Source organism: Prionailurus bengalensis, chromosome F2, assembly GCF_016509475.1.
Source record: "Prionailurus bengalensis isolate Pbe53 chromosome F2, Fcat_Pben_1.1_paternal_pri, whole genome shotgun sequence".
Classification (NCBI taxonomy): Eukaryota; Metazoa; Chordata; class Mammalia; order Carnivora; family Felidae; genus Prionailurus; species Prionailurus bengalensis.
In genome coordinates, this window is record NC_057353.1 from 27,645,817 (window position 1) to 27,670,473 (window position 24,657).

The following is a 24,657-nucleotide window of genomic DNA, read 5'->3' on the forward strand; positions in this document are numbered from 1 at the left end:
AACTGTGATGTCTCTGCTTTGGTTTTCTTTTTCAAGATTGCTTTGGCTCTTCAGGTCTCTTCTGGTTCCATACAAATTTTAGAATTGTTTGTTCTAGCTCTGTGAAAAATGCTGGTGGCATTTTGACAGGGATTGCATTCAATGTGTAGATTGCTTTGGGTAGTATTGAAATTTTAACAATATTTGCTCTTCCAATCCACAAGCATGAAATATTTTTTCATTTCTTTGTGTCTTCTTCAATTTCTTTCAAAAGTGTTCTATAGTTTTCAGAGTACAGATCTTTTGCCTCTTTGGTTAGGCTTATTCCTAGGTATCTTACAGTTTGGTGCAATTGTAAGTGGGTTCGATTTCTTGATTTCTCCATCTGCTGCTTCATTATTGGTGTATAGAAATGCAACAGTTCTGTATGTTGGTCTTATATCTTGCAACTTTGTTGAATTTGTGTGTCAGTTCTAGAAATTTTGGGGTGGAGTCCTTTGGGCTTTCTACATAGAGTTATCATGTCATCTGCGAAGACCGAATGTTTGACTTCTTCCTTGTCAATTTCAATGCATTTTTTTTCTTTTTGTTGTCTGACTGCTGAGGCTAGGACTTCCAGTACTATACTGAACAACAGTGGTGAGGGTGGACATCTTCGCCATGTTCCTCACCTTATACAAAAGGCTTTCAGTTTTTCCCCACTGAAGATGATATTAGCTGTGGGGCTTTCATATATGGCCTTTAGGCTGCTGAGGTATGTTCCTTCTATCCCTACTTTCTGGAGGGTTTTTATCAAGAAAGGATGCTATATTTTGTCAAATGCTTTTTTCTGCATCTACTGTAATATGATTTTTATCCTTTCTTTTATTAACGTAGTGTATCATGTTGATTGATTTGTGGATATTGAACCACCCCTGCATCCCAGGAATAAATCCCACTTGATTATGGTGAATCATTCTTTTATGATACTGTTGGATTTGATTTGCTAGTGTCTTTTCGACAATTTTTGCATCCATGTGCATCAAGGATATTGGTCTGAAATTCTATTTAGTTGGGTCTTTGTCTTGTTTTGGAATCAAAGTAATGCTGGCTTAATAGAATTAGTTTGAAAGTTTTCCTTCTATTCCTATTTTTTGGAACACTCCCAGAAGAATGAGTATTAACTCTTCTTTAAATGTTTGGTAGAATTTGCCTGGGAAGCCATCTGGACCTGGACCCTTGTAGTTGGGAGATTTTTGATTACTGATTGAATTTCTTCACTGGTTATGGGTCTGTTAAAATTTCCTATTTAGTCCTGATTCAGTTTTGGTAGTTTACATGTTTCTAGGAATTTGTCCATTTCTTCCAGATTGCCCAGTTTGTTGGCATGTAATTGCTTATATTATTCTCTTACAATTCTCTGTATTTCTGCAGTGTTGGTTGTGATCTCACCTCTTCAATTCATGATTTTATTTATTTGGGTCCTTTCTCTTTTCTTTTGTTAAGTCCAACTAGGGGGTTATCAATTTTGTTCACTCTTTAAAAGAACCAGTTCTGGGTTTCGTTGATCTATTCTTTTTTAAAATTTCTGTATCATTTATTTCTGTACTAATTTTATTTTATTTTATTTTATTTTATTTTATTTTATTTTATTTCCCTTCTTCTGCTAGGTTTGGGTTTTAATTGCTGTTCTTTATCCGGCTCCTTTAGGTGTAAGGTTAGGTTGTGTATTTGAGACTTTTCTTGCATCTTAAGGAGACCTGTATTGTTACATACTTCATTCTTAGACTGCCTTTGCTGCATCCCAAAGGTTTTGGGCTGTTGTGTTTTCATTTTCATTTGCTTCCATGTATTTTTTTAAATTTCTTCTTTGATTTCCTGGTTAACCCATTCATTCTTCAGTAGGATGTTCTGTAACCTCGTCTTTCCAAATTTTTTCTTGTGATTGACTTCAAGTTTCATGGTGTTGTGGTCTTAAAATATGTGTGGTATGATCTCAATCTTGAGGCCTGATTTCTGACCAGTATGTGATCTCTTCTGGAGAATGTTCCATGTGCACTCAGAAAGAATGTGTATTCTGCTGCTTTTGGATGCAATGCTCTGAATATATCTGTTAAGTCTTATCTGGTCCAGTGTATCATTCAAAGCCATTGTTTCCTTGATGATCTGCTTAGATGATTTGTCCATTGTTGTAAATGGGGTGTTAAAGTTTCCTACTATTATTGTATTATTATCAATGAGTTCTTTAAGTTTGTTACTATTGTTTTTCTTTTTATTACTAATTTTATTTTTTTCATTTACATCCAAATTAGTTAGCATGTAGTGCCACAGTGATTTCAGGAGTAGATTCCTTATTGCCCCTTACTCATTTAGCCCATCCCCCCTCCCACAACCCCTCAAGTAATCCTCTGTTTGTTCTCTATATTTGAGTCTCTTATGTTTTGTCCCCCTCCGTGTTTTTATATTATTTTTGCTTCCCTTCCCTTATGGTCATCTGTTCTGTGTCTTAAAGTCCTCATATGAGTGAAGTCATATTATACTTGTCTTTCTCTGACTGACTAATTTCACTTAGCATAATACCCTCCTGTTCCATCCACATAGTTGCAAATGGCAAGATTTCATTCTTTTTTGATTGCCAAGTAATACTCCATTGTATGTATATACCACACCTTCTTTATCCATTCATCCATCGATGGACATTTGGGCTCTTTCCATACTTTGGCTATTGTTGATAGTGCTGCTATAAATATTGGGGTGCATGTGTCCCTTTGAAACAGCATCCCTGTATCCCTTGGATAAATACCTAGTAGTGCAATTGCTGGGCCATAGGGTAGTTCTATTTTTAGGGGTTTTTTTTTTTGATGAACCTCCATACTGTTTTCCAGAGTGGTTGCACCAGCTTCCATTCCCACCAACAATGCAAAAGAGATCCTCTTTCTCCACATCTTCGCCAACATCTGTTTTTGCCTGAGTTGTTAATGTTAGCCAGTCTGACAGGTGTGAGGTGGTATCTCATTGTGGTTTTGATTTGTATTTCCCTGATGATGAGTGATGTTGAGCACTTTTTCATGTGTCAGTTGGCCATCTGGATGTCTTCTTTGGAGAAGTGTCTATTCACTTTAAGTTCTTTAAGTTTATTATTAACTGATTTATATATTTAGGTGGCTCCACACTGGGGGCATAAGTATTTACAATTGTTAGATCTTTTTGATGGATAGATGCCTTTATTATGATAGAGTGCCCTTCTTCATCTCTTATTTCAGCCTTTGGTTTAAAATCTAGTTTTTCTGGGGGTGCCTGGGCGACTCAGTCAGTTAAGTGTCCACCTCTTAATTTCAGTTCAGGTCATGATCTCGTGGTTTCATGAGTTCAAGCCCTCCATGGGACTCTGTGCTGACAGTATGGAGACTGCTTGGGATTCTCTGTCTCCCTCCCTCTGCCCCTCCTCACTCATACTGTCTGTCTTTATTTATTTATAAATAAACTATTTAAAAAATAAAATGAAATAAATAAAATAAAATAAAATAATAAAATAAAACAAAATAATAAAGTCTAGTTTGTCTGAAATAAGTATGGCCACTCCAGCTTTCTTTTGATGCCCGTTAGCATGATAAATGGTTCTCCATATCCTCATTTTCCATGTTGAAGTGTCTTGGGCTAAAATCAGTCTTTTGTAAGCAGCATATCAAGGAGTTTTTTGGTTTTTTGGGTTTTTTTTGCCCATTCTGATACCCTATGTCTTTTGATTGGAGCGTTTAGTCCATTTCCATTTAGAGTAATTATTGATAGATATGAATTTAGTGCCATTGTATTACCTGTAAAGTCACTCTTCCTGTAGATTGTCTCTTTTCCTTTCTAGTTTTTGTTGTGTTTGGTATCTCTTTCCTGCTCATAGGGCCCCCTTTAAAAATCCTCACAGAGATTGGTTTAGTGTTCACCAACTCCTTTAGTTTTTTTGCCTGTCTTGGAAACTCTATTTCTCCTTTTCTGAGTGACAGTCTTGGCACATAAAGGTTCTTGGCTGCATAGTTTTCCCATTTAGTATGTTGAATATATCATGCCACTTCATTCCGGCCTGCCAAGTTTCTGTGGATATGTCTGATGCTAACCTTATGTGTCTACCTTTGTAGGTTCAGGACCTTTTGTCCCTAGCTACTTTCAGAATTTTCTCTTTACCTTTGTATTTTGCGAGTTTCACTATGATATATCATGGTGTTGACCTGCTTTTGTTGATTTTGATGAGAGTTCTCTGTGCCTCTTGAACTTGAATGCCTGTTTCCTTCCCCAGATTATGGAAGTTCTCAGCTATAATTAGTTCGTATAAACCTTCTGCCCCTTTTTCTCTGCTCTTCTTCTTGGACTCCTATGATATGGATATTTTGCGCTTTATGGAATCACTGAGTTCCCTAGTCTTTATTTGTGACCTAATAGTTTTTCCTCTTCTTTTCAACTTTATTATTTTCCATAATTTTATCTTCTATATCACCTATTCATTCCTTTGATTCTTCTATCCCCATTGTGATTACATTCAGTTGGTTTTGCCTTTCAGTTAAAACATTTTTTATTTCAGCCTAACTACTTTTTAGGTCTTTTATCTCGGCAGCAAGCGTTTCTCTGGTGTCTTCTATGCTTTTTTCGTGCCCAGTTAGTATTCTTATGACTGTTGTTCAATATTCTTGTTCAGATACTGCTTATATCTGTTTTGAGCAAATCCCTGGCTGTGGTTACATCTTGATCTTTCTTTTGGGGAGAATTCCTCCATCTTGTCATTTGTCTAAGTTTCTGTCTTTTCCGTGTTATGAAAGGTTGTTGTTTCCTGCTCCTGAGAGTAGTGCTATATTAAGAAGGGATCATACATTGTCCAGGACCTGGTGCTTTAGGAAATATTTCTGGTGTATGCTGTGTGCAGTCTCTACTTTTGTGATTTGGCTGCTCTTTCCCTAGGTCAGTCCTCTGCAGAGTTCCCCCTTGTTTGCAATGGGGAGTATTTGGGCCTTTATAAATAGGTGTATTTGATTTGTTTGTTAAAATAAGCCTGATTTTTAAAAAAATCCTCCAAAAAAAGAGAAAAAGAAAAGGAACAAAAACAAATAAGCAACCAAAAAACTTTATGCCTGATTCCAATGAGAAAGAAAGAAAGAAACACCTGATCCAAAAATGGGAAAAGGAAAAAAACCCAAACAAACAAAGAAAAATTATAAGCCTAATTTAAAAAAAAAAAAGCCCAGTCCTATTTCCACCAGAACCGAAGCAGAAACTTTGGAGCACTCTATGATCAGTAGACCTGCTGCATGCGGGGTGTCTGTGTTGGTCCTCTGGGGAAGAGACCTGCTGTGCTTGCTCACAGACCTGTCCTAATAAAGATGCCCCTGCAGGATACAGGGGGGCAGGGTTTGGTGTAAGTGGCTCCAGCCTCCACTGGTGGTGCTGTATTGCTCACTGAAGCTTGTTATGTGGCAAACACTTTTTAAAGCATATTATATAATCATATTTAATTCTCATATAACAGAGGTAGCTACTTCTATTAGTCTTAATGCAGAACTGAGGAAACAGGGATTCAAAGAAGTAACTTTTTAAAGCTCATGCCAGGAGCGCCTGGGTGGCTCAGTCGGTTAAGCGTCCGACTTCAGCTCAGGTCACGATCTCGCAGTCCGTGAGTTCGAGCCCCGCCTCAGGCTCTGGGCTGATGGCTCAGAGCCTGGAGCCTGCTTCCGATTCTGTGTCTCCCTCTCTCTCTGCCCCTCCACCTTCATGCTCTGTCTCTCTCTGTCTCAAAAATAAATAAAACCTTAAAAAAAATTAAAAAAAAATAAAGCTCATGCCATCAGTCAATAGTACAGTTGAGATTTGAATCCAGAGTCTGACTCCAGAGGCTTCACTACTAGTATAGAAGGGAGATAGAAACTACACTTGAATCAGCAGCTAGACAAGGCAGTAATCATTTCCTGCATTGGTTACCATTGTGTCAGCTGAAAGAGGTTTGTCTGGAGAGCATGCCTCGTGTTTAGGGTATGCAGCAATCTCAAGGGTAAGATATTTCCTACCCCATACCTACTTCCCTTCCCCTTCTGGACATATTCAGTGAATTACAAATGTCCTTTTCAGTCTATCCAGAATGCATTCTCTTTCTAATTTAATGTTGAATATAATCTGAACTCAATCACTACATTGACCCTCAAAATGGGATTCTGAAAAAGGCAAAGAGGTTCTTTAGGTGTGGATCAGAGCAAGATATTCAGACAGATAGGGGTTTGAATCCCAATTTGTTCTTTTACTAGCTGTATATCCCTGGGGAAATTAAATATTTTGAAGCTCAGTGTCCTCATCTCTATAATGGCAATATGACCACCTCTCCTAGGGTTATAGAGAGGGCTAGATACATAGTGCTTAAATAAATGATAGTACTCCTACTTGACTTACTAGGAATATCAATTCTGAAGGCATCACACCTAGCAAAGGATGGGGTGTGCTTTATTGAGGGGTAAGTTCTAGGAAATAATGCCAAAATGCACAGTCTGGGCTGGGCTTTCTCTTTGCACTTGTCAGTTCAGGTTCTCTCTCCAACTGGAGAGCCTTTTGGGCTCCTGCTGCTCTCTCTCCAACTGGGGAGCCTTTTGGACTCCTGCTGCATACAGGGCTAGTCTCCTGGGGAAGTGTTCAGAGTCCTCACTTTGACTTCAGGTCTAAGCCATGTTCTTCAATCCAGCTTCTCTGGCAATAAAGCCCCACTTTTAATTCATATCTGCCTTCTGTGTCTATTTCCCAATTCAGTCACAGAATTTGGCCGTAAAATCGGTCTACAGTTGAGGCAGTGTGGTGGCATGAGAGATCATAGCATCAAACCACACCACCTAAATTGAATCCCAGATGTACCTCATACCAATCTGTGACCTTGGGAATGTTTCTAACTTTTTCTGTTGTAGTTTCTTAATGGTACATACTTGCAGGATTTTTGTAAAGTCTGAGGTAATATATATATAATACCTACAGCAGTGCCTGGTACTCTCTTAGCACTAAATAAGGGTTGTTAAAAATAACATATCTGGAGAATTTGTGTCAGAGTAAAGGACAAATAAGAATCCTACTTCCAAGCCCCATCTTTGCTGACCCCAATCAAGCTCTGCCACCATGAACCACAGAACTGATTATTTCAGTGCTATTTGTGTCTCCTTTCCAAGATCTCCCCACCCTTGGTAGCTATTTTGAAATGTCTCTTAATTCCATCACAATCACTCAGGGGATCCACTTTAAAAGTTGAATCCCCATGGCATTCCCATGTCCAGCACTATGTTAATGCCTGTGAGATATGAAAAACCAATATAGAAGGGTATACTAACTGGGACAAAAGTAGAATTTTAATCAACATGAAAATAAAGTTAGCATTAATTTATTAAATCCTGACCATAAATTTTAATAAGCTTTATCCATCAGAAGCAAAATGAATTAAATAACAATAAAAGCTTATAACATGCTTGACTCATGAAGGAAATTCACTGTAGCTAAATTCAAAATTTAACATTTTGCCTTATAATTTCAAGAAAAAGGTGGGCTGTATCAGGTTAGTTAACTTTGTAAGAATTTAATTTAATTTCAAGATAGAAATTATTTGTGTATTTTCTTCTACAATTAGTTGATTTTGGAACATGGTATTCCATGCAACTTTCAACACATGAGAGAAGGAATTGCAAATATATAGCATACCTCTAACCCTTACTGCTTCCTAAGCCAAGAGTTGATATCACCAGTTTTGTCTGCAGACTTCTCAGTTCAGCCCTGATTTGAGACTTTATGTTCAACATAACTTTTCCAACAACAGTCACTATTAAGCAACTGGATGTATAAGCAATAAGAAGCCTATCTGCCATTCCTCCATTAGACAGTGCTTTGAAATCACTCTAAATAAGGATTAAAAGGCAGTCGCCTGGAGTATATGCCTTCACAAGATGTAAGCTTGGCCTTGATGGATGCATAGAACAGGATAGTCCAAAGTTATAGAAAAAAGGACAGTAGAAATTCCACATAAAGGACTAACATAAGTAAGGGGAAAAAAATGGAAATAAGCTTGGTAAATCCAGGACACCAAGAGGAGACTGGCTTGATTCAGGTAGATAATGTAATGATAAATGAAGTTCAAATTCCATTGTTTTTATTTTCATCACTGTCAATAGGGCTCAAAGATAATTTTACCATTTCACCTTCTGTGGGCAACTACTGGTATTAAAAAATAGAAACCCACATGACCTTTTCCCTATCATGAAAATGTTAAAAATTTCTTTTTAAAAAAGCATAAGAAACTTTTTGGCTTTCTCTCACAGCTGGTAAAATTCCTCAAAGGGGGGCAATGGTAATAATATATTTGTTGAAACTTTTTTTAGTACTAAGCACTTTACATGAATTATGCCATTTGATCCTTTCAACCTCCTATAACAGATAACTATTTTTTTCTCCATTTTGCACATGAAGAAACAGTTGCCTAGTGTCAAGATAGTGTCTTCCAAATTTTGTTTTGCTGTTTATATTTCATAAACACTAGCAGACAAGTAGGGGAAAATTAGCCCTACATACTTATCAAAATTATTTAAAAAAATAAAAAAAATTGTTGGACATATATATATGTCCAGTTTTAACATGTAAAGATATTTGTTAAATACATTAGATGATCTCTTTTATTGGCTATGAGTTCTTATAAATGTGTACATATACAGATTAAAATTATTAATGTGTTTTAGAGGTAAAAATTTATCACATTAGCCTCTTGGAAAGTTATTATAGAAATGAGGTATGCAGTCATTTATTTTTACTCTTCTTTCATAAACTATTTGCCCAGCTAAGAATTGGTAAGATTTTCCTCTACTAGAGTTGAGTAAATGTACTTAAACCTCAGGTAATAATAAGCACTTAGAATTCTAAGATAATAGATACATCCATAAGAGAATTATAGCACCCTATCAGAGGACTAGTTTGTATTTCTGTTCAAAGTAAACAACTTACCTTGGGGGTACAGTTCAACAACTGTAACATGCCCTGTGAAACTCTTGATAAGTGGAGATTGAATTCCTCACTGTTATTCACTTTGACAAAGTGCTTCAACTTGTGAGCAGCACGATATAAAAACACAGCTTCCTATTATAGAAAAAAATCAGAAGGGTTGTGGTTCAAATAAAATATGAAGAAATGATAAGCTTTCATAAGGAGCCTAAGGCCAGAGCTGTGCTGCCAAATAATGCCTCACCTCCACCCCAGATTTCCATTCCAGTTAATCACATGACTGACAAATAACTAGACTAAAACTGTGTAGCTCCTAAGTGACAGTCTGAAGTCCCTAGAATTTGGTTTAATGATTACTTGACTTTTTAAAGTCTCCTTTCTTTATAATATACATTTATGATCTCATCACTTATGAGTGAGCATATATTAAGATTATTCAATTTTAAATGAGATAACCAAAGGAGAGGGCTTCTGGAGGCAACAGTAATGAAAGGTATGTGGTTTCTCTTATTATTTTTGTACCTTTTGAGCTATGGGTGAATAGCTGGCAATAAGAAAATAAAGGTCCATATTCACTTCAAACAAGTCTTTCAAATATTTAAAGAAATTAAAATTAAAAGAATTTATGAATACACTATGAGATACTATGAGGTTAACTTGGTTACTGTGAAATTAAAAAAGACTTGAATATCATACTGGTTTCTGTAGATGGAAATAACACATACTATTTTCTGTAGAAGGAAATGACACAGACTTTTGTTGTAAGGTTTGTAAGTTGTAATATTCCACCAACCAGAGGTAGTAGTTGTTTGAAGATAAACAAATATTGAAAGAAAAAATTTCAAAGTCCTAGAAGTAAATTATCGTCATGACATGTTTGTGAATATGCAAGCAATCACTCTAACAAATATTTTGCTGCAGAAGAATTTCAGAAATAAGGGATATGTATGTCTTTGAATTCAGCAGCTCTTCTAACATTTTCAAAGTGAAAATAGAAATGCTAAAATAGAAAAAAATTATTTACCAAACAAGCATAGGGATCTTTGTAAAATAATTATAAAAGAAGACCACAGTATAACTTAATAGGTCAGTGGGAACTGTCTGGTGAGAAACAAAAGAATATGATATGAATATAAGCAATATAATTATCTCTAACAGACATACAAATAATATAAGCTTCTATAAAGTCAAATTTGAATGACATAAATTCCAAGTAATTATTATTACCTTATTATCATCACATGCATGTTTTTTAAAAACGTTAGGTTCATTATTCGGGCAATTGGTACGATTTTTTATCATGGTGTCCTGTAGAAAGTAATTATATAACAGTATGGTTAAATTGGGGACTTTTCTAATATGTAGCAATTTTTAAAACAACGTTATAAAGCTTTGTCTTAATATATGCATTTTAAGGAAAATCACTTTAGCCTGGTTCAGCTGACTAGGCATAAAGAATAGTTTTCTGTAGTTGAAGAATAAACAAATATATATACAACCCCTCACATCTTTAGAGCTTCCCCCAGACTCCATAATTTAATCCCAGAAGTCACTGAGAGAATCTGGTTCATTTGGGGAAATAAAAGTAAGTACCTATTTCAGAAGTTATGTTATGTAGACAAAATACTATAAAATTTGAAATCATGAAGTTGAGATGCATTTAAGAGGTTTTCCAGTCCGGTTTCCTGCCACTACAAAACAGCAACAAAAGAAACTTACATTAGAATAAGAGAAAACCTCTTGACACAGTGAAATTGTATTTATTCTACACAGCTTTTTTTAATAATCCAATTTGTCTGGGATGCTTGAGATAGAACTTTGCTAGAAACAATGGGATTGAATGTGTGTGTGTTGTAATGTAGGAGTACGGAGGCAGATAGTACATGTTCATTTTTCATTTCTAAGGAATGTAGTATTAAAATGTGGGGACTACTTGAATCAAGAATTTAGTTGAGGTATTAGGAAGAACTTCCTAAGGATTCAGATTCTCTTATGCACAGGATTGGACTATTCTGTCAAGCAAACCAGCAATTCCATGCTATGAGAGCTTCTAGAAAGACTTCAAGTAATCTTAGCCTATAGGTTGTCACCAAAGAAACAGGAGAAATGGAGTAATGGCAAACTTTAGTCATGGTCTTCTCTCAGAAAAGTGTGCATTACTCTAGTTACCCGTGAAAAGCATAAATGGTCTCTGGGTATATGTTGGCCTTAATAGTAGTATATACTATCTGCTTTACCTGCAGGAATTAGTGTCTGAACATTCATTTAACCACTCAACACTTACTATCAGCCAAAGTGCAAGGTCCCTGCCCAGCCCTATGAGAAAAAGAGACTAAGAAAACGCCATCCCAGTTTCTTGTGCCATTTGATACAAAGGGCAGGTGCTGCATCCCTCGGACACTTTTACATCACTTTTTACCTTTGGAAAAGTATGCTTTTGTAAACAAAATTTGTTAGTGTCAACCACCCCCATTATACTGAAAATGTCTCAAGTGAAAATGGGTATATTTTCTATAACTCATGTCGCCATTATACACATTCTAGAAGAAGTAGTGAAGAATTGACATTTGCCTATTAAATCATTTTCCTATGGATATCCATTTAATTCCAAAAAACCCAATAAATCATACATATATTTCTCTTTGATAAAACACAGAGCATTTTTTTGTCATGACATTATTTTTAAAAAGCTATAGAAGAGACTCTATAGAGAACAAACAGGTTGCTGGAGGGGAGATGGTGGGGGGATGGGCTAAATCGGTGATGGGTATTAAGGAGGGCACTTGTGATGAGTGCTGGGTGTTATATGTAAGTGACGAATCACTAAATTCTACTCCTGAAACTAAAAGTACACTATATGTTAACTAACTGGAATTTAAAAAAGAACTTGAAGCATTTAAAAAAAAAGGAAAAAAAGAAGATAGACAAATGTGCGGCTAATCTGTAATGTTTTCCAACTTACCAAAAATATACAAAATATACACAATGAGTACATAATTAGTACATTTATTGGATCATTTTAACAAATTGCATGGCACATGAATATCTGAAAAGCCATTTGGTGAAGCCATTGCTCCCAGTATTAAAAAAAACAACCCATTGATATGTAGTCATATGTTGTTGTATGTATGTATAACATACGGAAAGGTAATGTTATGCCAGTTGATTTGTTTGCCAAATGCTTGTTATAGTATATAAAGAAGTGACAATACACTTAAAAGGTTGACTTCTATAGGTAACAATTATTGACTCCAGTGCATTTTATGAATACATTAACAGGTGCACATGAGTGCCAATTACAGCTGGCTTCTGAAATTGTTTTTATGCAAACTTGATGAGAAGGATAGCTCAGACTATGGTCAATGGAATCACGGAGTTGAAGAGAACCTTAGATATCCATCTCTTGAGTTACTTTACTTGATTTATCAATAATAATTTCTTATAAGCATCATGACATATTTGAAGATTTCTTCATATTTATTATGAATAGGTAAAATCAAAAAAGAAAAGCCAAGATCACATTGACTTTGAACTGCAATATTTTCCAGTATGAAACATGTTATATAAATTGTTCTAAAAATACCTAATGTCCTTTCAATTATAAACTGACATGTCTTTCAGTATAATTTTCTTCTTGGGAATTTTTCCTGTTATGTTTGTAACAGTAGCTTCTTCAGAAACACTAATTGTATGTAAAATGGATTTCATCTTTTCTTTTATACATTTATCTTTGATTTTTAAAAATCTCATTTTATGTGTTTTTTCCCTCATATCTTCCGTATGCCTGTTCTAACACAGCACTTATTCTTTGTTCCATCTATCCTCCATTTTTCCCCTAACTCTAAAGAGCTCACCTTAATTTTCTCTATTTTCTCTTCTCTTACATTGTATTATTTTTATATCTTTTTACTTTGGTTTCTTAGAAAGTGTTGAGAAGAAAAATTTTGACATTTTCTACTGCTTTCATGGATAATTCATCTTCGATATGAATTCATTTTTCTCATCTATGTATTCATTTGCTTATTTATGTATTTATTTGTTCATTTATTTTGGTAGTATCAATACATAGTCTTTTTATTGTCTGGTCATTTTTTGAAGTGATGCTAAAGTAAATTAGATGATTTTTCAGCCAGTATACAACTCTTCCCTCCACCTTATCAGAGGATGTATTAGTTTCCTAGGGCTATTGTAGAAAATTACCAAAAACTTGGTGGCTCAAAAAAAAACAGAAATTTATTCTGTCACAATTCTGGAGGTCAGAAGTCCAAAAGGAAGGTATCAGAGATTCTAGGAGAGAATCCATTGTTTGCCTCTTCTTTCTTTTGTTGCTCTGGCGTTTCTTGGCTTGTGGCCACAAGGCTCTAGCCTGTGCCTGCAACTTCATCAGCTTCTTTTTTATGTGTTTATTAGATCTCCCCCTGTGTTTCTCTCTCTTCTTTTTCTTCCAAGTTTTTATTTAAATTCCAGTTAGTTAACATACAGTGTAATATTAGTTTCAGGTGTAGAATTTAGTGATTTAGCACTTAAATACAATACCTGTTGCTCATCACAACAAGTGCACTCCTGAATCCCCATCACCTATTTAACCATCTCCCCATCCACCTCCCCTCTGGTAACCATCAATTTGTTTTCTATAGTTATGTGTCTGTTTCTTGGTTTGCCTCTCTTTTCCCCGACAATGTTCATTTGTTTGGTTTCTTAAATTCCACATATGAGTGAAATCATACGGTATTTGTCTTTCTCTGCCTGATTTATTTTGCTTAGCATACTACTCTCTAGCTCCATCCATGTTATTGCAAATGGCAAGATTTCATTCTTTTTGATAGCTAAGAAATATTCTAGTGTGTGTGTGTGTGTGTGTGTGTGTGTATGTATGTGTATATATATATATATATATATATATATATATATATATATACTATTTCTTATTTATCCATTCATCAGTCGATGACATCTGGGCTCTTTCCATAATTTGGCTCTTGGCTATTGTTGATAGTGCTGCAATAAATGTCAGGGTTCATGTATCCCTTTGAATTAGTATTTTTGTATTCTTTGGGTAAATAACTAGTAGTGCAGTTGCTGAATTGTAGGGCAGTTCTATTTTCAACTTTTTGAGGAAGTTCCATACTGTTTTCCAGATTGGCTGTACCAGTTTGCATTGGCACCCCCGCCTTTCTCTTATAAAGAGAATGCCACCTGTGATGGCATTTAGGCCCAACTGGGCCTAAATCCAAGATAGTTTCATTATGTCAAAAATTTTAATCACATCTGCAAAGACTCTTCTTCCTTATAAATTTCTAAAGATTTGAACCTGATGTCATCAAGTGACCATAGCCTCCTGCAGAGAAGTACTTCCCTGCCCATTGATGTTGAGTTTGACCAAAATACTGTGCTTTTGGATAGTGGACATTTGCAGATGGGACAAGAGCAGAGGCTTGAAATGTATTTGCACAACTGAGTTGGGCTACTTACACCAATGTCTTTCAACATGAGGAGAATAAGCCTCTGGTAGCAGCTTGTTCATTAGCCAATACTGCCTACTAAATTATCACAAAACTTAGTAGCTTAAAACAAGAAACATTTATTACCGTATAGTTTCTGGGGCCCAGAAATGTTGGAGGAGCTCAACTGAGTGCTTCTGACTCTGCATCTTCCATGGAGCTACAGTCAAGATGTTGGCCTTATCTGTAGTCAAGTGAGGCTTGACTAGGTCTAAAGGAGGCCCTAATTTCTCACCACATGGGCCTCTCCATAGGTGTAAGTATCCTTACCAAGATGGTGGCTGGCTTCCTCACAAGCATCCAGTTCAACACAGAGCAAGGAGGAGGCTACAAAAATGTCTTCTATGACCTGGTCAAAAGTCACACATTGCCACTTCCATCTTATTCTATCAGTTGCCAGTGAGTCACTAATTACAGTCCATATTCAAGATGCAGAGAATTAAGCTCCATCTCTTCAAAGGAGCATCAAAGAATTTGTAAACATATTTTAAAACTACCACATAGCTGTTCCTTCTGGGTCCTGTGACCCACAATGAAGCATGTAGAGGTGATCGAGCCCAACCAAGTTGCATAACTGTGATTTGGAGATAAATGCATACTGTTCTATGTCTTAGTGCTGTTTGTTATGAAGTAAAAGCTGACTCACAGAAAACTATTGCTTCTTGGATCAATTAATGGCCAAAAATAAGGTGGGAAGGGGCAAGGGTAATGGCCTGGGGCAGCTAGTACCTTCAGTTCACATATATTGTCTTAGAACATTCTTACTCAATTAGCATCATAAAGAGTTCTCTTCTTAATTTTTCTTTTCCCTTTTTTTTTTTTTCCTTTAGGAGAGAAGGTCAGTCTGGCCTACATGGAATCTTCATGGTCACATGTGTCTAAATGAACTAATGTCTATTGCTGATAAATGATTCTGGTCATCAGCTACATGCTATTTCTTTTCTATCTTCCTATTCATTTTGTAGGACAAGGCTGATTCTAAGGATTGGGGTTTTGACGCAGAAGATAAAGATTCAGACTCATACCTTGCCATTCTCTGAAAATGAATTTGTTGCCTACAGAAATAGTCTTAATTTCTGATCATCACTATCACAACCTATCCATGGTCTAAAGCCTTGTCCCATATAAAGACTCATTTGGAGGGCCTTTTCAAAGTGAGACTTATTTTTGGTGAAATCTGTACTACATCTGAAATTTGAAAAGGTGTATATTGCTCTTGGAATCCTATTTTTTTTTTTAATTTTTTTTTCAACGTTTATTTATTTTTGGGACAGAGAGAGACAGAGCATGAACGGGGAAGGGGCAGAGAGAGAGGGAGACACAGAATCGGAAACAGGCTCCAGGCTCTGAGCCATCAGCCCAGAGCCCGACGCGGGGCTCGAACTCCCGGACCGCAAGATCGTGACCTGGCTGAAGTCGGACGCTTAACCGACTGCGCCACCCAGGCGCCCCTGGAATCCTATTTTAATTGGTACAAATTTTACCATTTGTCAGGTAGCTTAGCAGACTGTAGTATGAATTGGTAGTTGATTCTTAGTGTAAATAAAATGTCATTCGTTTATTCTTCAATCAAATACTTGTTGAGCATCTACCATGTACTTTACAGTAGTAGAGACAGAACTGTGATCAAAATCATAAATGGTCGCAAACTTCAGGAATTTTACTGTCTGGTAGCAAAGACAGACATTAATCCAGTAATAATCACAATCAAATCCAAACTTGATAACTGTTAAGAATAAAGGGCATATGCAGCCATGAAAACCTATACAAGAACCTATACAAAATTTTACTTAAGAACCTCAGTGAAGACTTTCCTGAGAAAGAAATACTTTAACTGATATCTGAACCATGAGTGAACTAAAGAAAGAGAAAATAGAGGAGGATTTGTGATGTAGGAAACTGCATGTGTGGCTACATTTAAATGGGGGGGGGGGGGGGACAATGACAGATATGCTTCTGGAAAAAAAAGAGTAAGGGAAAGCAGGTGTATAGCTGAGAAAGCAAACGAAATCACTGGTTCTGCATGAAAACAGAAGGGCTGGAAGAGACAAAATTATGCAGGAGCTTAAGAACATGTTAAAGAGCATTGTCTTGATCCTAAAAGCAAGAGTTAATGGCTAAATACCTTTTTCAGAGATTATATTAATAGCAGTCTGATGAACAGAAGAATTCAAGAAGGTATATGCATGAATCTTTAGGAAGCTATTGCATTGTCTGTGCTTGAGATCACGGTTTATTGGACCTGGTGGTGGGAGAGAATGTAGAGATAGGTGAATCTTTAGGAAGCTAATTTAACATGATTTAAAAATTAAAGTTAATGGAGATTGACATACCAAGGATGATTGATGGTTTTTCTGGTACTGTGTTGCAATTTACTGAGAAAAGGAATAGTAGAAAAGGTGGAGTAAATAAGTCATGTGTGTGATTTTAAACAGATGAAGTTTGAACTGATGTTCAGAGATCTAAGAACAGATGTAAATAGACACATACATAGAAAAGTCAGAGAACTGTAAACAAAACCAGAAGAATGAATTGTTTTAGAGAGGTGAAGTTCCATTATCTAAAATGCCAACTAAAAAGTCAAGTAAGTGGGGCACCTGGGCGGCTCAGTTGGTTAAACGTCTGACTTCATCTCAGGTCATGATCTCGCGGTTCGTGGGTTTGAGGCCTGTCTCAGGCTCTGTGCTGACAGCTCCGAGCCTGGAGCTTGCTTCAGATTCTGTGTCTCCCTCTCTTTCTGCCCCTCCCACACTCATGCTCTGTCTCTCTCTCTTTCAAAAATAAATAAACATTAAAAAAAAAATTTTAAAGATCAAGTTAGCTAAGTTCTGTATGAAATTTATCCACATAAAAGGAGCAAACTTAAGTAGAAAAAAACTGATAATAAATGGTAATACTAATGATGGAACATAAAATATTAAGCAGATATTATATTTGTTTTGAGGTAATGTGTGTGAACAAAGGAATATGCTTATAATAAAACATCAAAAGAAAAAAATATTACATAAAGCATATATTCAAATGTATGTACATATGCACACATATGAACATATATAGGAGAGGCTCTCTTAACTGATCAACATTAAACTAACGTTCTAGTTTGGTCAATACTCTGTATTTTCTGTACAATCTGTACAGATTTTCTGTACAATCTCTATATTTTCTGTAAAAACATATTGGCCAATGCCACAGCACACTGAACACCCCCAACTAGTAGTCTAGTTCTTGACATACTCATACATTTTTGCTCTTATGACTTGAGTTGCACATTTAGTAAGTCAATTCCTTAACACTGAGTTATAGTCTGGCATGTAAGGAACTTAGATGCTGCCACTCTGTCATAATAACAAGTAAAAAGCTGAACCAACCGAAGAATCAACAGCTCTTTATATCTGTCAGAAAAGGGAGTTTACAGGGAAAACTGCTGCCCCAAATATTGGAGAGATAGACAGGTAGATACAAATAATCACAATTTATAGTGGCATAAATCTCCATGGGAGCCAGCTAGACAGAAAAACCTAATCCATAATTTATAATTTGCTGAATGCTGAGTGGACAAGTTTGAGAGTTAAAACTCCAAGGGTACCCTATCATCAGTGTGTGTGTAGTGGGGTGGGGCGAGGCACACTCTTCTGAGTTTTTCCTAAAGAAATTCTATGAGTTCCTCACAGTGAATATCTAAGAAAAGTCCTCATGTGCTTCTGGCAGAGGGAAGGAAACAAAATGATTTTCAAATATGTCAGAGCATTATGTTGTTCTTAACAAGGCCTACCTCAGGAGAAACTAGTTAAACAGAACCTAACCTGATGGGTTTTATCAGACCCCAACCTATCTGGGGTAAGGGAAATATCCAACTCCATCCCCTCTAGCCATCTTGTCTCACCTAACATGGGGAGATACTGAGAAGCATGGGGAAAGTTTACAGTCCAAGGGCACAGACTCATCAAAAGACTGAGACCTAATCATAGTGACATAAAATGTTCCCTTTCTCCCCACGTCTTATCACTTCATTACTCAAAGCCTATTTGCCACAGATGCCTGTTCAATACATCATGTCCATCCTTCAATAAAAAAATTACAAGGCATACTAAAAGGCAAAAGGCACAATTTGAAGAGACAGAGCAAGCATCAGAACCAGAATCAGATAGGGCAGAGATGTTGGAATTATCAGACTGGGAATTTTACAGTAAGGGCTTTATTGGGAGAAGTAGACAACATGCAAGAAAAATGGATAATGTAACAGAGAGAAATTCTAAGAAAGGATATAAAAATAAATTCTAGAGATCAAAACTCTTATGATAGAATAATGATCTTTATTAGGGTAGACATGACTGAGGAAAGAGTCTCTGAGCTCGAGAATATGACAATAGAAACATCTAAAACTTACAAGCAAAAAGGAAAAATACTAGAAAAAAATCCAGAACAGAGTCTCTAAGAATCCTGGACAACTACAAAATGGGTAACAAACATACAGTGGGAATATCAAAAGAAGAGATAAAAAGGAACTCAAACAATATTTAAAGCAATAATGACTGAGAATTTCCCCCCAAATTAATGCCAGACACCAAACCACAGATTCAGGAAGCTCAGAGAACACTAAGCAGAATAAGTACCCCAATCCTATATCTAGGCATATTGTATTAAAACTTTAGAAGATCAAAGATTAAAAAAAATCTTGAAAGAAGCCATGGGTGGGGAGATGGTTGGGCAAAAATCTTACCTATAAAGGAAGCAAAGATAAGAATTACATCCAAATTCTCAGAAATCACTGAATCAAGAAGAGAGTAAAGTGAAATATTTAAAGTGTTGAGAGAAAAAACCACCAACCTGAAATTCTGTGCCCTGAGAAGTTATACTTGAAAGAGGAAAGAAACAAAGACTTTCTCAGACAAATAAAAGCTAAGGTAATTTGTTGTCAATAGACCTACCTTGAAAGCAATGTTAAAAAAAAAAAAAGAAGTACTTCAGAGGGGAGGAAGATTATATAGGTCAGAAATTCAGATCCACATACATACACACACACACACACACACACACACACACAAAGGGAAGAGCATCAGAGAATAAGTAAAGATAAAATAACAACTTTTATTTTCTTATTCCCTAACAGTTCGTTTAAAATAATATTAGCAATGATGCATTTGAATATATATACATATATATGTGTATACATATATATATATGTATACAGACACACACATATATATATATATATATATATATATATATATAACTTGATTATATATATGTGTGTGTGTGTGTATAATGTTTGCTTATAGCTGAAATGAATGAAAGCAATGATACAAGTGACAGGAGGAAGGAAGAAAAGGATTGAGAATATTTTGTTATTTTAAGGTACTTGTACCACCTGTGAAGTGGTATAGCATTATTTGGAAATGAACTTGGATTAGTTGTAAATATATATAGAAAACTCTAGGGTAGCTACAAAAAAGTAAAAAATGTATAATTTCTATACTAACAAAGGAGAGAAAATGGAATTATATAATATTTCAAATCACAAAAGGCAAAAAAAGGATGGAAAATGAAAATAGGAACAAAGAGAATATAGGAGCAAATAGAAAATAGTAAAAAAATATATAGTAGGCATTAATCCAACTGTATTAATAACCACTTTAAATGTCAATAGTCTAACTACATCAATTAAAAAACATTGTCAGATGGATCAAAAGGACATAACTCAAGTATATATTGTCTACAAGAAATGCACTTTTTAAAAATTTTACTAAAAAAATTTTTTTAATGTATTTTTTTTTTGAGAGACAGAGCATGAGTGGGAGAGAAGCAGAAAAAGAAGGAGACAAAGAATCTGAAGCAGGCTCCAGGCTCTGAGCTGTCAGACATGGGACTTGAACCCACGAACTATGAGACATGGAGCTTGAACTCATGGACCATGAGATCATGACCCGACCCAAAGTCGGAGCTTAACTGACTGAGACACCCAGGCACCTCATCCCCCTGAACGCACTTTAAATATAAAGAGACATGTAGATTAAGAGTAAAGTGATGGAGACATATATACCATGCCAACACTAATGAAAGGGGGGTAACAGTATTAATTTCAGACAGAGATGACTTCAGAGCAAGGAAAGTTATCAGGGAAAAAAATGGGCAATACATAATGGCAAAGGAGTCAATTCTATTCTTAGTGTGTATGTGCCTAATAACAGAGACAAAATAAATGAGGCAATAACTGATAGGATGCAGAGAAATAAATGAATCCACTATTATAATTGGAAGCAATAACATCCCTCTCTTAGAAATGGACAGATCTAGCAAGCAGAAAATCAGTAAGGACATTTGAACACAAGTTGAACATAAGAGCACCGTCAGTTAACTGTATATAATTGATATCCATAGACTATTTAAACCAACAGCAGATTACATATTCTTCTCAAGCACGCATGGAATATTATCCAAGACAGACCACATTCTGGGCCATAAAATAAACCTTAACAAATTTAAAAGAATAGAAATCATACAATGTCTGCTGTTAGATCACAATGGAATTAAGCTAGAAAGACAGCTAGAAAATCACAACATATTTGGAGATTAAACAACATACTTTGAAGTAATATATGGATCAAAGAAGAAATTTAAAGAGAAATTTAAAAATATTTGAAATAAATAAAAATGAAAATATAATTTATCAAAATCTGAGATGCAGTGAAAGCAATCCTTAGTGGAAAATTTAAAGTATTGAATGCTTTAAATTTGTGTTAAAAAGGAAAAAGTATCTGGAAAAAAAAGGAAAAAGTGTTGATTTTGAATATATATATATATATATTGAAATCTAAGTAAAAATCTAAGAAAATCAGTAATCTAAGCTTCCACCTTAGGAAACTATAAAAAGAAGAGAAAATTAAATTCAAAGTAAGCAAAAGAGAAGAATGATAAAAGTTAGAGCAGAAATCAATTAAATTGAAAATAAGAACTCAACAGAGAAAATCAGTAACACCCAAAGTGGCTTCTTTGAAGAGTTTAATAAGATCAATAACCTTTAGCCAGTTTAACTAAGAAGAAAAACCACACAAATTACTAATATCAGAAATGAAAAAGAGGACATCGCTACAGATTCCATGACCATTACAAGGACAATTAAGAGAATTCTATTAATAACTCTATATCTCCAATTGATAACATAGATAAAATGGACCACTTTTTTGAAAGACATAATCTGCTATATATAATTTCTTATGTGTTTGATAGAATTCATCAGTGAATCTATCTGGGCCTGGTATTTCTGTTTTGAAAGGTTATTGGCAATTAACTGAATTGCTTTAATACTGATAGGCCTATTCAGGTTGTCTATTTCTGGGTAAATTTTGGCAGATTTGGCATTTTTCATATATAGTCTTATTATGTTGAAGTATGTTCCTCTAACCCCACTTTATTGAGAGTTTTTTTTTTATCACGAATAGATATTGAATTTTGTCAAATGTTTTTCCTGCATCTCTTGAGATGATCATAAGTTTTTTAGCCTCCATTTTGTTGATGTGGTATATCATGTTGTTGATTTGCAAATATTGAACCCTCCACGTATCTCCAAGAATAAATCCCACTTGATCATGGTGAAAAATCTTTTTAATGTATCGTATGTGGCTTTCTAATATTTTGTTGAGAATTTTTGCATCTGTGTTCATCAAGAATACTGGTCTGTAGTGTTTTTGTTTGTTTGTTTGTTTGTTTGTTTGTCTGTGGTATCTTTGTCTAGTTTTGATATCAGGGTAATGCTGGCCTCATAGAATGAATTTGGAAGCTTTCCTTCCTCTTCTATTTTTTTGGAATAGTTTGAGAATAGGTATTAATTCTTCTTTAAATGTTTGGCATAATTCACCTGTGAATCCATCTGGTCCCAGACTTTTATTTTTTGCTACCTTTTATTTTAAATTGAAAATTCAATTCAGTTACTTGTAATTGGTCTGTTTAGATTTTCCATTTCTTCTTGGTTCAGTTTTGGAAGATTGTATGTTTCTAGGAATTTATCCATTTCTTCTAGGTTGTCCAATTTGTTGGCATATAATTTTTCATAGTATTCTCTTAGAATCGTTTGTATTTCTGTGGTGTCACTTGTTAATTTTCCTCTCATTTCTGATTTTATTTATTTGGGTCCTGTCTCTTTTTTTCTTGATAAGTCTGCCTAAGGGTTTATCAGTTTTGTTTATCTTTTCAAAGAACTAGCTCTTGGTTTCATTAATTTTTTTCCCTTTATTCCTTTTTTTGTGTGTGTCTCTATCTCACCTATTTCTTTATATTTTCTTTATTCTACTCACCTTGTGTTTTGTTTGTTCTCTTTTTCTAGTTCTTTTAGGTGTAACGTTAGGTTGTTTATTTGAGATTTTTCTTTATTCTTGTGGTAGGCCTGTATCACTATATATTTCCCTCTTAGAACTGCTTTCACTGGGTCCTGAAGATTTTGGACCATTGTGTTTTCATTTTCACTTTTCTCCATTTTAAAAAATTGCTCTCTCTCTTTTTTTATTTGAGAGAGAGAGAGAGAGAGAGAGAGAGAGAGCGTGTGAGCAGGGACAGAGGGAAAGAGAGTGAGAATCTTAAGTAGGCTTACGCGTGGACCCTGATGTGGGGCTTGATCCCTTGACTGTGAGATCATGACCTGAGCTAAAATCAAGAGTAAAATGCTCAAGTGACTGAGCCACCCAGGCACCCCTGGAAAATTCTTTTTAAGAATTATCTTAAATACCAAAATTCATATACCAAAATTATAAAACATATGAAAAGAAGCATAAAGAAAGAATAGTATCTGACAGTAAGTATGAATCACTTTAAACTCTGAAATTGAGACTAACTGCACAAAAAAATGGATTATATGAGATATACAATGGAAATAAAACAAATTTTAAAAATATTTCTTATATAAAATGTACAAATTGATTATTAAAAGACAAACAACCTAAAAATGGGTAAGAATAGGCTTGATTAATATAAAAGGAAATGCACACTGTCAACATGAAATGATGGCCATTTTATAGTAGCAATAGAAATGCAAATTTAGCCTATAATTAGGCACAGATTTTCACTTATCAAGATTGGTAAAAATGTTAAAGGCTAATGACATCTGTTGCTGGCAAGGATGTGACAAAATGTGCTCCCTCATTTGCTGGTCAAAGTGTCAATATTTTTCAAATGAATATACCATTTTCTTCAGCAAATCTCAATTAGGGGAACCAATTTTACAGAAATTTAAGGATAAGGAGTAACTGGGTGGTTAAGTTGGCTGAGCGTCCGTCTCTTTGTTGCAGCTCAGGTCAGGTCACGTTTTGAGCACCACATCCAGCTCTGCACTGACAACGTTGAGCCTGTTTGGGATTCTCTCCCTCCCTCTTTCTGCCTCTCCCCTGCTAGTGCTCTTTCTCTCTCCAAATAAATAAACTTTGAAAAAAAGAAATTCAAGGATTAACTCAAAGGAGATAATATGCACATACAAATATATATATGTATACACATACAAAGATGTCTGTTGTAACATTGTAGGATTAAATATTGACTGATCACCAATAAGAAAACTGTTGGAAGAACTGTAGAATATACTAAATGTGGAACATAATGCATTTATGAAAAAACTGTTCTAGATATATTTGGCCTAGAATGATAGTCATGATATAAAGTGAAAATAATGCATAACAAATAGAAGAGCCATGATTATATTATGAGCCCTCTATTAAAAATTGTAAAGGAAAATACCTTCATATGTCCTATATATGCAGATATGTGTGTGAATTTTGTATGTTTGTATGCACATTACATATATGCATAGCTTTTCTTGAGCAAGAAGGATATTTTCATCAAACTGCTAATATTAATTATTTCAGGTGCATGATTCTGGTGGGGACATTGGAGAGAAATTAAAAAGGTTTCATACATCTCAGTACTGTTTGAATAATGGCAAACAAGTAACATATTTGACATTAAAAATATTTTTATGTTCAAAGTAAGTAAAAAATACAAATATAGGAAATCTCTGTACCATGCAAACCAAAAATTAAAGTAGCATAGTACAAATAGTGTGAGCAAAAAATTTATTGCACAAACTAGAACACTTTTAAGAATGCAAGAGGAAACTGACCAAATAGGCTGCCATTCTGGTACAATCCAGAATGGTCCCAGAAAACTGGGGTATGTGGTCACCCTGTGAAAAAAATAAACTTCAAAAGTATTATCACAGAACAAAGAA

The 24,657-nt window shown here is 35.2% G+C and overlaps 1 protein-coding gene across 2 annotated transcripts in view; it reads right to left on the reverse strand.

Moving 5' to 3' along the window:
* Nucleotides 1–24,657, reverse strand: part of IL7 (interleukin 7) — a 59,810-nt gene that overhangs the window by 3,914 nt on the left and 31,239 nt on the right. The window contains exons 3-4 of one of the 2 annotated variants that reach the window (XM_043601246.1): nucleotides 10,174–10,254; nucleotides 8,950–9,081 (exon numbers count right to left, since the gene is read on the reverse strand). In XM_043601246.1, the coding sequence (XP_043457181.1) occupies nucleotides 8,950–9,081; nucleotides 10,174–10,254 (213 nt within the window). The remainder of the gene's footprint in view (nucleotides 1–8,949; nucleotides 9,082–10,173; nucleotides 10,255–24,657) is intronic. The other variant, XM_043601247.1, reaches the window with a different exon arrangement.